This window comes from Pristis pectinata, chromosome 12 (assembly GCF_009764475.1).
Source record: "Pristis pectinata isolate sPriPec2 chromosome 12, sPriPec2.1.pri, whole genome shotgun sequence".
Taxonomy (NCBI): domain Eukaryota; kingdom Metazoa; phylum Chordata; class Chondrichthyes; order Rhinopristiformes; family Pristidae; genus Pristis; species Pristis pectinata.
The window spans coordinates 2903261-2917669 of record NC_067416.1 but is presented as its reverse complement, the minus strand read 5'-3'; the positions used below and the strand labels follow the sequence as shown (position 1 = coordinate 2917669).

Here is a 14409-nt window from a genome sequence, read left to right as displayed (position 1 = left end):
GATTTTGCAGCGATGGTGTTGATGGTATTTTTCCAATGCCTTGAGGTGTCTGCTGTAGGTAGTCCAGGTCACAGAAGCATCTGGGAGGGTAGAGAGCTCTGTTACCTGATGGACCATGTGTTTTGTGCCAGATCTGAGGTCTTAATTTTCAAACAGCCTTTTCCTCCATTGGCCAAAGGTTCTGCTGGTGCACTGAGGGCAATGATGAATTTTAGTATCAATGTCTGCCTTCACTGAGAAGTGGTCCATATTTTCCAGGGTCTCGTCATGAACCTTTATTATCAGGAGGCAGTGTTGTTTGGAGGCCCTTCACCTTATGGATGTTGAATGTAAGGTTCATCCTCTTGCATGCTTTGGTTAAAAAATCAACAATGTCATGGAGCTTGACCCTCGGAACCACACAAATGCAAGCATGATTTGCAAGCTGCTGCTCACAGTCAAGCACGTTTGGTCTGAAATGTCGTCACTCTGGGTTAAACAGTTCCCATTTAGTTTTGAAAGATTATCACCTCTCCGATGGAAGGTTTGGCGGTAGGTGCAACATTGTGGTGAGAAAGATGGAAAAAGTGTTGGGGAAATGATGCAGCCTTGTTTGACGCTGATTTTCACTGAGATTACTCTTGCTATAATGAAGCAAACGTAAGATGGAGGTAAACTTCTGTGGGAAGATAAATTTGTGGCGAATGTTCCACAGGTCCCTTCTGATTAAAAGGCTTTAGTAGGTTGAAAAAAGGCCATGTGTATACCATGTGGCTTCCTTTGCTTCACTTAGAGTTGTTATGCAGTCAACATTGTGGGGGATGGGAACCCGAGTGATATGTCAGAGGATGGGGCAGTTGGTTGATGTGTGTAGAGAGACTGAGGAAGGATCGGCATTTGATTGGGCAAAATTGCAGTCAGTTGGATGGGTTGGAGTGTGTCTATTTTAATGCAAGAAGTATCAGGAACAAGGGTGATGAACTTAGAACATGGCTCAGTACATGGAACTACAGTGTTGTGGCCATTACAGAGACTTGGCTGTCACAAGGGCAGGAATGGCTGCTGGATGTTCTGGGGTTTAGATGTCTCAAAAGGGACAGGGCGAGAATTAGCAGACGTGGGGGAGTGGCATTGCTAATCAGGGATAGTATCACAGCTGCAGAAAGGGAAGACATCCTGGAGGGATCGTCTACTGAGTAAGTGTGGGTGGAGGTCAGAAGTAGGAAGGGAGCAATCACTCTATTGGGTGTATTCTATAGACCACCACCCCCCCCCCCCCCCCCATGGGAAAAGATCAGGAGGCAGATTTTGGAAAGGTGCAAAATAACAGGGTTATTGTCATGGGTGACTTCAACTTTTCTAATATTGATTGGCACCTCCTTAGTGCAAAAGGTTTGGATGGGGCAGAATTTGTTAGTTGTGTCCAAGAAGGATTCCTGACACAATATGTAGACAGGCCGACCAGAGGAGAGGCCATTCTGGATCTGGTACTAGGCAATAAACCTGGTCAAATGTCAGATCTCTCAGTGGGTGACCATTTCGGATCACAAGTCCCTGACCTTTATCCTTGCCTTGGAGAGGGATAGGAGCAGACGGTATGGGAAAATATTTAATTGGGGAAGGGGGAATTATGATGCTATTAAGCAGGAACTTGGGAGTGTACATTGGGAGCAGATGTACTCAGGGAAATGCACAATGGAAATGTGGAGGTTGTTTAGAGATCATTTGCAGGGGCTTCTGGATAGGTTTATCCCATTGAGGCAGGAAAAGGATGGTAGGATGAAGGAACCATGTTTGACAGAGATGTGGAATATCTAGTGAAGAGGAAGAAAGAAGCTTTAAGGTTTAGGAAGCAAGGATCAGACAGGGCTCTAGGGAGTTACAAGGTAGCCAGGAAGGAGCTCAATAATGGACTTGAAAGAGCTAGAAGGGGGCATGAGAAGGCCTTGGTGAGTAGGATCAAGGAAAATCCCAAGGCATTCTACTCGAATGTGAAGAACAGGAGGATGACTAGGGTGAAGGTAGGACCGATTAGGGATTGAGGAGGTAACGTGTGCCTGGAGTTAAGAGGAGGTAGGGGAGGTTCTTAATGAGTACTTTGCTTCAGTATTCACCTGTGATAGAGACCTTGACGTTTCTGAGGATAGCATAAAACAGGCTGATAAGCTGGAACATGTTGATGTTAAGAAGGAGAATGTGCTGGAATTTTTGAAAAACATTAGGATAGATAAGTCCCCGAGGCCGGACAGGATATATCCCAGGATACTACAGGAAGTGATTTCTGAGCTCTTGGCGATGATCTTTGCGTCCTCACTGGCCACAGGTGTAGTTCCAGATGATTGGAGGGTGGCAAACGTTATTCGTTTGTTCAAGAAAGGGAGTAGGGATAACCCTGGGAATTATAGACCAGTGAGTCTTGCTTCAGTGGTGGGCAAATTATTGGAAAAGATTCTTAGGGACAGGATTTATGAGCATCTGGAGAGGCATAGTCTGATTAGGGATAGTCAGCATGGCTTTGTGAGGGACAGGTCATGCCTCATGAGCCTGATTGAATTCTTTAGGGATGTGACAAAATACATTGATGAAGGTAGAGCAGTGGATGGTGGTGTCTATGGACTTTAGTATGGCATTTACTAAGTTTCCCCATGATAGGCTCATTCAGAAGGTCGAGGGGCATGGGATCCAGGGAAACTTGGCTTGCCCATAGAAGGTAGTGGGTGGTTGTAGATGGAGCATATTCTGCCTGGAGGTTCATGACCAGTGTTGTTCCACAGGGGTCTGTTCTGGGACCCCTGCTCTTTGTGATTTTTATAAATGACTTGGATGAGGATGTGGAAGGGTGGGTTAGTAAGTTTGCTGATGCCACGAAGGTTGGTGATGTTGTGGATAGTGTCGAAGGTTGTCGAGGGTTACAACAGGACATTAATAGGATGCAAAGCTGGGCTGAGAAGTGGCAGGTGGAGTTCAACCCAGAAAAGTGTGAAGTGATACACTTCAGGAGATTGAGTCTGAAGGCAGAATACAGGGTTAATGGCAGGACTCTTAGCTGTGTGGAGGAACAGAGGGATCTTGGGGTCCAAGTTCATAGATTCCTCAAAGCTGACATGCAAGTTGATAGCGTGGTTAAGAAGGTGTATGGCGTGTTGGCCTTCATTAGTTGGGGGATTGAGTTCAAGAGCCGCGAGGTGATGTTGCAGCTCTATAAAACCCTGGTTAGACCACACTTAGAATATTGTGTTCAGTTCTGGTTGCCTCACTATAGGAAGGATGTGGAAGCTTTAGAAAGGGTGCAGAGGAGATTTACCAGGATGCTACCTGGATTGGAGAGCATGTCTTATGATGATAGGTTGAGCGAGTCAGGCAGCATCTGTGGAGGCAACATGTTAGGTTGAGACCTGAGAGAAGACAATCAGTATATAGAAGAGATGACTTTCCCAATGGCAGGCAGCAGGAGACCACCTCTTATATTTGCCGCAATCAGATTTGCCTCCTTTCTAGATTCCAATTATTGTCATCTCTGAAGTCCCCTTAGCCTTCTTGCCCAGATGTAGAGGATGAGGTTGTGAATTAGTGGCTGAAGCTCTTCACTGCAGTGTTTTAGAGCTTCATTTGGGATATCATCTGCTCCCAAGGCCTTGTTATCTTTTAGTTGGGGTATGGCCTTGACATCTTGTCAGTCCGGAGTAGTGTCAAGGCTGGACTAGATAGGCTGCTCTGGGATTGAGTCTGAAAACATTAATGCTCATACTCTCACACATGCACCCTCTCATGCACTCTCATACTCTTACATGTACACCCATACAGATGTTCTCACTCTCACGCTCTCTCTCTCACTCGCCCTCTCTACAATTCCATTCCATTTTTCCTGGATCTCACTGCCTGAACTACTACTCCCCTCTACCAAGACCCTCTTCCATAATTGAGTTGAGGTGTGTGCAACAGTTATGTTTCATTCACTTCTATCCCAGCCCTTGATCTTATGGGGAACTGAGAGTTCAGACATTTCATCTCTACCTTGTGCCAATTTGAAAATCTAATAGCTTGCATTTTACTTTTCCATAATGCTCACGACTTTCTCACTCACCAGTTTAATTGGGTGCATGCAAGGTGCAGTATAGACATTGAATAAGAAATAATTCATCGGTATAGGTACTAATTTGCACAACACCTATATTTTTTTATGAATCTAATTTCCATTTAGACTGTAGATTTTAGGACCAGGAGGTAAAACCTTTCATCAGTGCTTACTTGCAGCTCTTTGTGCAGGTTTGTTTTAATGAATACAGTTTAGGTTTGAAGGTGGATTCTTTTGAAGGTCTAGGTAATTGATCCTGGAGGAAAGTCTCCTCATTGCAATTCTGCATTAATGTAGAGTTTAGCAGACTTTAAATGTCTGACATTTTAATATTTGAACTTAATTTTTGGAAGTCTAGGTATAGTGTATGTTACAAAAGAAATGATATTGACTCTATGAATCTACTATTCATCTCCTGAAGATGATTTATTATTCCATGTTTGACTGGTTTGCTGCTGAGAGGAGAAAAATATGAAATGCTAGGCTCATTAACTTATCTTACATCCAGAGTGATAAAGAGTATTTCTGACCAGTACATTGGAGTTCTAACCCTTGCCTGGCCAGGTAAGCAGCAAACCCATATTACTTGGGCAGTAAATGAGGCGACTGGCACCTTCAGCAAGATGCTTCTGCATTTTATCTGTGAAGGGGATTGATTTGTTAATTCCAAGCTTCTATTTTATTTTATTCAACCAGCAGGTTTGATTTTGATTGTGATTTTGATTGGAATTATTGAAAAGCGTGAAACATTGACACAGGTGTGACGTTGAGAAAATTCCGTTTTGTTTCTAGCTTGCTTAAAGGAACCTCCCATTGTAGACACTTCAGTCCACTGACTTCCCCAAAGACTCCCCCTCTAATGGAGTAGCAAGTTAGGAGAAAAAAATTGGGAAGTTACATTTCTCTTCATTTAAGGTTAATGTAATAGAGGGCAGTTGTGAAATTCAAGTCAAAGTAGAGAACAGTTGGACTGAGTCTTCTCATGTCTTGAACAAATGTGTTGATATTTGCACCACTTATGGGCCCGGCAGGGTGACTTCCCTAAAACTTCCAGCACACTAAGAGTTAAAAAGTTCAAAATATGGTAAGCTTTTTTTTACATGTTCACACAAGTTAGGTAATGGCTTGAAAATTTTTCTTCCTCAACAATCATTTCTCCAGAATAATGTATCTGGCGCATTTGTCCATTTGAATTTATCAAAGTAATAACAATGAAAAAAACACTTGGATATGGTTAGTTCTGTTGATTTATTTCCTTTAGAACCTTGATTTCTGGAAATTCTGACAACTCACAAATTAGTCTCTGCCCAGCCCAGTCAGTGCATTACATTAATGTCATTTATTTTTACCAGGGAAGGTAATGAGATTCGGAAAGATTTTGCCAATGATGCAACTCTCCCAAAGTCACCCTTTTCATTTTTTTTCTTTGTTTTTTTAGTTAATGTTGCCCCATGGCTCAGCAACATTATCCTCTGAACAAAACCAGAAATTGCTGGGAATACTTAGCAGTTCAGGCAGTCTCTGCAGAGAGAGTCAGTGTTAAAGTTTTAGGCTGCTGACCTTTTGCCAGAACCGGAAAAAGTTAGAGATAAAAACGAGATTCAGAACGAAGGGGGAAGGACAGAGAGAACGAAAGGGTGAAGACCAGGAGAGACCAGGCGACGCAAGTGGTGATGGTGCTGGCTGAGGAGGGGGTGTGGTGAAGGCTGGTGAATAACACAAGGTCAGTTTGGAGGAGGAGTAAGTGGGAGAAACAATGAAATCTGAAATTACCCAAGGATGAGAAACAATATTGTGAATGCTGGAAATATGGAAAACAAATTCTGGGCACTCAGAAGAGAGGAACAGACTTAACTTTTCACGTTGATGAAAATCTTTTAGGAAAAAACTGCTACAGATGCTGGATATCTGAATCAAAAACAGAAAATCACTCAGCAGATCAGGCAGCATCTGTGGAAAAAGAAACAGAGTCAATGTTTCAGGTCAGGGGTTATCAATCTGAAACATCATCCTGTTTCCACAGATTTTGGCTTTTCGATTTGCCTAAGAGCAGCTGTGTTATATGGACCAAGGGTTTCACCTTTGTTCATTTCACCAAGCTGACTGATCATTGAACAGTACAACACTTCATTCCAACCAAGTCTGTGCTGACCAGGATGCCCAATTAAAATGCATGTCTGCCTACATGTGGTCTATATCCCTCCATTCCCTGCCTGTTCATGTGTCCGTTTAAATGCCTCTTAAATGTTGCTATTTTATCTGCTTCCACCACTTCCCCTTGTAGCACGTTTTCAGGCACCTATCAGTGTCTGGGTAAAAGAAAACTTGCCTTGTAAATCTCCTCCAACACAGAGCACTGGAGCAACTCAGCAGGTCAGGCAGCATCTGTGGAGGGAAATGGACTGTAGATGTTTCGGGTCTAGGACCTTCATCTGGACTGGAAAGAAAGAGGGGAGAGAGCCGGTATAAACAGGTGGGAGGAATGGGGTGGAGCAAGAGCTGGCAGGTGGATCTAGGTGAGGGGGGTGATCGGCAGATGGGGGGCAGGAATGTTGTCAGAAGCTGGGAGGTGATAGCTGGCAGTGACAAAGAACTGAAGGCGTTGGAATGTGATAATAGAGGACAGTGGGGCATGGAATCAAGGGAGGTGTGGAGGGGAACCAGTGGGAGGAGTGTGTGGGTGATGGGAAAATGGCGAGGGTGGAGGAGGGGTAAGAGAGGGTGGTAGGGGGACCAGGGGGATCAGGAGAAGAGAGAACCAAGAAAATAGGGGACAGAGGGGGAACGGTTACCAGAAGTTTGAGAATTCGATGTTCATGCCGCCAGGTTGGAGACTGCCAGGCGGAAGATGTGCTTTTTTTTATTTACAGCATGGTAACAGGCCCTTCCGGCCCAACGAGTCCGCGCCGCCCATTTTAAACCCATGTTAACCTACCCATACGTCTTTGGAATGTGGGAGGAAACCGGAGCACCCGGAGGAAACCCACGCAGACACTGGAGAATGTACAAACTCCCTACAGACAGCGTCAGGAATTGAACCCCGATCGCTGGCACTGTAATAGTGTCACGCTAACCGCTACGCTACTGTGCCGCCTTTGTTGTTCCTCTAATTTTCGTTTGGCTATGACCTGGCAATGGGCACCCTCGCTCCATCTGCTGTGCCAACCAGCATCTCCCAGTGACCAGCCACTTCAATTCCACTTCCCATTGCACTTCCCATTCCCACTCCTACAAACCTGTCCATGGCCTTCTCCACTGCCAGCTCGCACAACTTCTACACCGCTGCAATGTGACTTCCCAACTTTTGTACTCACCGATCCGACTGTTGAAGGCAAGCATGCTGTGCACCTTCCTTACCACCCTATCTACTTGTGTTGCCAAATCAGGGGTGGTAGTAAAGGAGCTCTCATTGATCTCTGTGCTTGCTAAAGGCTCCTCAAATCTCTGGTAAAGAAAATTAGTGTTTCCTGTTCACTCTGTCTAGGCTTCTCAGACTTTTGTACTCAATTAAATAACAGACCATTCATCAGTTCCACCATTAAGTCAGAGCATCTATATCCTGAATCCATCCACCCACCTTGGCTCCATATCATGAACCCCCTTGCCTGACCACAACAACCTTGCACCCCTGTATCTAGACCCTACATTATTTTATACAGATTGAAAGTCTTGAATAAGCACAGAAGAATTTCACTATATTCATGCCTGGAATGAAGCCATTCAGTTCTGAGGAGAGACTGGATAGGCTGGGTTTATTTTCCTTGGAGTAGAGAAGGCCAAGGGGAGATCGAATGGGTACCCAAAATTATGAAGGGCATTGGTAAGATAGGTAGAAAACTTTTCCCCCTAGCAGAGGTACATAAATCTGGAAGGCATAGGTTTAGGGTAAGGGGGAAAAGATTTAGAGGCGATCTGAGGAAGAACTTTTTCACCCGGAGCGTGGTTAGAGTCTGGAGCATGCTGTTTATGAAGTATCCAGGTGAGAATTTGAATTGTCAAGGCAGGGAAGGCTACAGACCAACTGCTGGTAAATGGGATCACTATAGACAGGTACTTGATGGCCAGTGTGGACATGGTGGGGCCAAAGGGCTTATCTCTGTGCTGCGAGACTCTGTAACTGTAGTTATTTCAAACCAATATATTATTGATCAGTCAGCTCTTCTGAAACAGATTATCTGGCCATTAACAGATTGTTATTTGTAGCAGCAAGATGTGCAGAAATTGGCTGCCATATTTCCCGTAGCAGTGGTGACATTTTCTTGGCTGTAAAATTCTTTTTGGAATGTTTTCAAAGGAAAGTGGTGCTATATAAATACAACAATAGATGATCTTTTGTCTGTTTTCAGGCTGAGGCATGTGACTCTACATATGGTGGGATTGGAGTCCAGTTTTAACTGATTGTGTTGGGCTAGAAACCTCTCCCTGAAGGGCTTAGAGAACCAGTTGGATTTTAAGTTAATCATCTTAAAAATTGATTACCTTGTAGTGCAATTAACTTCACTTTACAACTGAATGTTCACTATCTCTGAAACACGCTCGTGCATCTTAACTTCTTAAATATTCTTTAAATTATTATACATACTTGACTAAAAATATCCAGTTATTGTGAGGTAAAGTAAAATTGTCATTTAGCATGATACAGGACCTTGGGTGGTTATTTTGTTACCTTGTATATTAGAGACACAAGCAAACATCTCTTGGTTTAAAATGACCTTTTGCATCCCTGCCTGCTGAACAAAGCAAGATGCAAAGTCAAAGAGCTTCCTTTATTAAACTGTCACTAGAGATTTCTTTTTCATGGCCTAAGTTACATTCTTCCTCGAATCAGATTTTTTTGTAAATCTAGCAACTTTCGCGGCTGCTTTGTGGAAGACTGCACACAAAACCAGATTTTGTGTCCATTCTACTGCTTTCTTGATGTCCATCAATTTCACTAAATGATTTTCTCTACGTCTGTGCAATTATCTGTAACTATTCATAACAGGGCTTATATAGTCCTTTGACCAAAAACACACTGGTCATCATTTATTACACTGGTTGCTGTTCCATTGCAGGGTACGAAGTCTACATAAGCACTCTTGTTCCATTCTAAAGATGTCCCAAACCTTGTTTCCATTAGCCCTCCCCCACATCTCATAATATAGAAGATGGAATGGAGTAGGTCAGGAGAAATTGTTGCAGTTCTATAAGCCGCACTTGGAGTACTGTGTACAATTTGGTCACCCTATTATAGGAAAAACATGGTTAAACTGTAAAGAGTGCTGAAAAGATCTATGTTCCCAGGACTAGAGGGTCTGAGATATAGGGAGAGGTTGGCCAGGCTGGGTCTTTATCCCTTGGAACATAGGAGAATGAGGAGTGACCTTATAAAAGTGTTTAAAATTATGAGAGGCATAGATAAGGTGGACAGTAACAGTCTTTTCCCCAGGGTAGGGGAGTCCAAAACTAAGGGGTATAGATTTAGAGTGAGAGGGGAAAGACTTAAAAGGGACCTCAGGGGCAACTTTTTCACACACAGGGTGGTGTATCTATGGAATGAGCTGCCAGAGGAAATGGTTGAGGCAGGAACAATAGTATCATTTAAGCAGCACTTGGATAGGTACATGGAGGGGAGGGGCCTGGAGGGATATGGGCCAAAATTGGGAACTAGATGGGTGGACACTATGGTCGGTATGGACTGGTTGGGCTGAAGGGCCTGTATCCGTGCTGCATTGCTCTATGACTCTAAATTTTTTTTTAACTTCCAAGAATTTTAAACTGCAGGGGGCGTTAAGGAGAGATCGATATATGAAAAGCTAACGTTTAATCCAGAGTCATTGTTTCAAGTTAAAACACAAACATATTGCAAGGAGACATGAAGGTAACCCATAAAATCCAACAGCACTGATGTCAGCAAGCACAAATAGTGATTAATACTGAGAATGCCTGGTTAGGTACTGTAGGTGAAGCAATCAAGCATCTTAACTGCAGTGATGGTGGGTAGCATAAGTTTCAATGCAAGATGACGTACATGAATCGATTGACATCCCTCATCAGTACTCACCTTCATGACCCACAGAGATTGTTAACTAGCTTTGCAACATTACATACAAGTTTGGTAACTTATACTGCAGTGATTCTTGGTCATTGAGATTTGGGTTCCAGTGTGAAAAGTCATCAGTAAATGTAGAAAAGTGTGCTGCATTCAACTTATTTGTTTCCTTAGCTCAGTCCAGGCTGAGCTAAGGAAACAAACATTTTACAAGATCTACAAACAATCTGCTGGAGCAACTCAGTGGGTTGAACAGTATCTGTGGGAGGAAAGGAATTGCCGACATTTTGGGTCGAAACCCTGCATCAGAACAGAAGGTAGCTGGTATAAAGGGCTTTGACCCAAAACGTCAACAACTCCTTTTCTCCCACAGATTCTGCTTGACCTGCTGAGTCCTCCAGCAGTTTGTCTGTTGTTTCAGATTCCAGCATCTACAGTCTCATGTCTCCATTGTCAAGGATCTAATTCTTATAGTGAAACAAGAAATCCAGCACCCCATTTTCCACATCCAATGTTAAGTGTTCCAGGTACCATTTAATACAGAGGAAAGGATTCTCTTGATCTCCTGAACAGAATGGTTCTGTCTCCAGTTGAACCAAAAATAGTTTCCTTGCTGTTCTGTGGAATATTGCCACACACAAAACAGCTGCAACAGTCTGCAGTCTGCCTTCAAAGTGATTCAGTATGAAGTGGCTTTGAGTGTTGATAAGGTGCTATATAAACCCAAGTTTGACTTTCTAATCAAGCCATATTGTGTGCTCCCCATAATTATTTGCATTATGATAAGGGATTACAAGTTCAGTATTCAGTTGTGCAAAATTATTTTCTAAACACCTTGTAATTATGCCATTACTTTAGTAATCAGATTCATTGCTACAGCAGTGTATCACCGTTATATTTGTGTTAGAAGTAAGGGAATCAGATTTTTTTAATTCCACAGTTCATGGGGTGTATATATAACTATTTTAAATACTCAGTTTCACATCTCTGTTGCTTACTAAATATGATTTTTCTTTGAGTTAAGTTGCTTGTGTTCTGTCCCCTTATCAAGTACATTATGGATTGTTATGGTGGATAGGTGTTGGATTAACAGTGCTCCAGTATCATTCAGGATAGGTCTCAAGATGAAGACGAGCAGTTCCAAAACTACTACAGTCTCACTGTGCCACCCTACGACTTCCCCACTGCCCTACCCATATGAAGAACAAAATCTGATTTCTATTTGCTTCACTATTTTTGAGGCTGAAATTTTTTTCTCTCTCTCTCATTTTTCCTCCTCCCTGCATGTGTACAGGACCCTATACTCCACTGACCTTCCAATACCACCGACTGATTTCTGCAGAGTTAGTATTAATAAATTGGTAAATTGATTTATTATTATCACAGGTACCATGGTACAATGAAAAGCTTGTCTTGTATACCATCCATACAGATCAATTCATTACAACAGTGCATTGAGGTAGTACGAGGTAAAAACAATAACAGAATGCAGAATAAAATGTTACAGTCACAGAGAAAGTGCAGTGCAAGGCCATAACGAGGTGGATTGTGAGATCAAGAGTCCATCTTATCGTACTAGGGGACCATTCAAGAGTCTTATAACGGGGGATGGAAGCTGTCGTTGAGCCTGGTGGTACGTGCTTTCAGCTTTTGTATCTTCTGCCCAATGGGAGGGGGGGAGAAGAGAGAATGGGTGGGGTGTTTGATTATGTTGTTTGTTTTACTGAGGCAGTGAGAAGCAATATACGTGACCAAGCCAATTCTGTCCTATACCCAAATGCAAAATTCTATTTCCTCCTTCTTTAACCCACAAGACCAATTAGATGCTTGCTCATTAAAGTAAGTAAATATAAACCAAGACCAAAGCTTGGCACTTTGTGATCAGTATAGCTCAGCCAAATGCTGCCTTTACTAACTGTACAGTTGGGGACCCTGTCTCTGCACATCACCTAATAGATTTGATTTTTAACAGCTGTCTGATTCTTCTTTGCAAATGTTTAAACTCTAATAACTGTGAGTGCTTTTTTGGTAGGAAAAAAGGATTCGATATCAAATGGGTGGATGACACGCATGCATTGGGCTTGTTTTCAAGTGCATTTGCAGGTATGTTTGAACTCTGAGCAAATTATGTTCGAACTCTGAGCAAATTATGTTCAACAGCTGAAATTTTCCAGTAGGATTGTTTGGTACAGCACAAAGCAAACTTCAAAATTAAAAATGCTGTCAATGGGATCAGTGACAAGATCATTTTGACAAGTTCTTTCAGTTCTCTGTGGGAGCCCTACTCCACTATATTGGTATTGGTTTATTATTGTCACTCGTACCGAGGTACAGTGAAAAACTTGTCTTGCAAACCAATCATACAGCTCAATTCATTACACAGTGCAGTTACATTGAGTTAGTACAGGGTGCATTGATGTAGTACAGGTAAAAACAATAACAGTACAGAGTAACGTGTCACAGCTACAGAGAAAGTGCAGTGCAAAAAGGTGCAAGGTCACAACAAGGTAGATCGTGAGGTCATAGTCCATCTCATTGTATAAGGGAACCATTCAATAGTCTTATCACAGTGTGGTAGAAGCTGTCCTTAAGTCTGGTGGTACGTGCCCTCAGGCTCCAGATTTTAAGGACTTGGGGTTGGAAACTATTTTAAAAATTGCTGCTAGGATGTATTGCTGAAACAAATTGCTGGAAGTCTGGGCAGGTCAGGCAGCATCTGTGGAGAGAGAAACAATGTTTCAGGTCAGTGATCCATCCTCAGAACTGGATAAACCTGGAATTCTAATGAAAGAACATCGGTCTGAAATATTTTTCTTGTTCCATGACTGCCTCTGATCTGAAGAGTGTTCCTTGTATTTTCTGAGGTTATTTCTGAGATTTCCAGTATTCCAAGTATTTTACTTTGAAGCTGTTACACTGCCTACCTCATCTAGAAATACTTTTGTTTTTTTTTCTACTTCCTGTTCTTCTGCATGAATGCATGACCCTCGCTCTTGATTAGCTCCGTTCCCCATTTTTCCTGACAGACACTTGCAAGAGAGCCGTTGCATCCTTGAACTGTGCAAGCATCAAATCCTTTGCCATTTCCTAATAAATAATTTGGGTGAAAATATAGCTGGGCCGATTAATAAATTTGTAGTTGACACAAGCTTACTAATGGCGGAATTGTGGATAGTGAGGAAGGTTCTCAAAGGATTCAGCAGGATACAGATGAAAAACACGCTGATGCTGGAGGAACTCAGGAGGGCAGGCAGCATCCATGGAGAAAAGCAGGCAGTCAACGTTTCAGCTCAGAACCCTTCTTCAGGACCTGATCCGAAACGTTGACCACCTGCTTTTGTCCACGGATGCTGCCTGGCCTGCTGAGTTCCTCCAGCATCAGCGTGTTTTTCATCTAGATTCCAGCATCTACAGCCTTTTGTTTCTTCAGATCAGTTGGAAATATGGACAGGAAAATGGCAGATGGTGTTTAATCTGAACAAGTGTGAGGTGTTACACTTTGGGAGGTCAAGTGTAAGAGGAAAGTATACAGTAAATTGCAGGTGCATTGATATTACAGATGGATCTTGGGGTGCAAGTCCATAGCTCCCTGAAAGTGGCAACACAAGTAGATAGAGCAGTAAAGAAGGTGTATGGCATGCTTGCTTTCATTAGCTGGAGTATTGAGTATAAAAGTCGGGAAGTCGTGTTGCAGCTGTGTAAACCTTTAGTTAGGCCTCATCTGGAGTATTGGTCGCCCCATTACAGGAAGAATGTGGAGAGGGTGTAGAAGAGGTTACTGAGATGCTGCCTGGATTAGAGAGTCTTAGCTATAAGAAGAGGTTGGATAAACTTGTCTGGAGTGTCAGAGGCTGAGGGGTGACCTGATTGAAGTTTATAAAATTATGAGGGGTATAAATAGGCTAGGTAGCCAAAGAGTCTTTCTCCCAGGATGGAAATGTCAAATACTAGAGGGCACAGCTTTAAGATGGGGGGGGGGGGCGGGCAGGGGGGAAACTTTAAGGAGGTTTATGAGGCAAGTTGTTTTTTACACAGATTAGTAGGTGTCGGGAATGTGCTGCCAGGGGAGGTGGTGGAAGCAAATATGATAGCAATGTTCAAGAGGCATTTAGACAGGCACATGAACAGGCAGGGAATGGAGGGATATGGACCATGCGAATACTTTGGATTGGCATCGTGTTTGGTGCAGGGATTGTGAGCCGAAGGTCTGTTCCTTTGCTGTACTGTTCTATGTTCTAATTCCCAGTTACAGGAGGGGAATGAGACCCTGACACTGTGTTTACCAGTCATCTGGAGTGAGCAATAGGAATTGGAAGCAGAGGTT

The 14409-nt window shown here is 42.9% G+C and overlaps 1 protein-coding gene across 1 annotated transcript in view; it reads left to right on the top strand.

Annotated features, from left to right (window-relative positions):
• r3hcc1l (R3H domain and coiled-coil containing 1-like) overlaps window positions 1-14409 on the top strand; it is a 186153-nt gene that overhangs the window by 109378 nt on the left and 62366 nt on the right. Inside the window, exon 4 of the mRNA XM_052027675.1 lies at window positions 12118-12188. Coding sequence (XP_051883635.1) covers window positions 12118-12188 — 71 coding nt within the window. The remainder of the gene's footprint in view (window positions 1-12117; window positions 12189-14409) is intronic.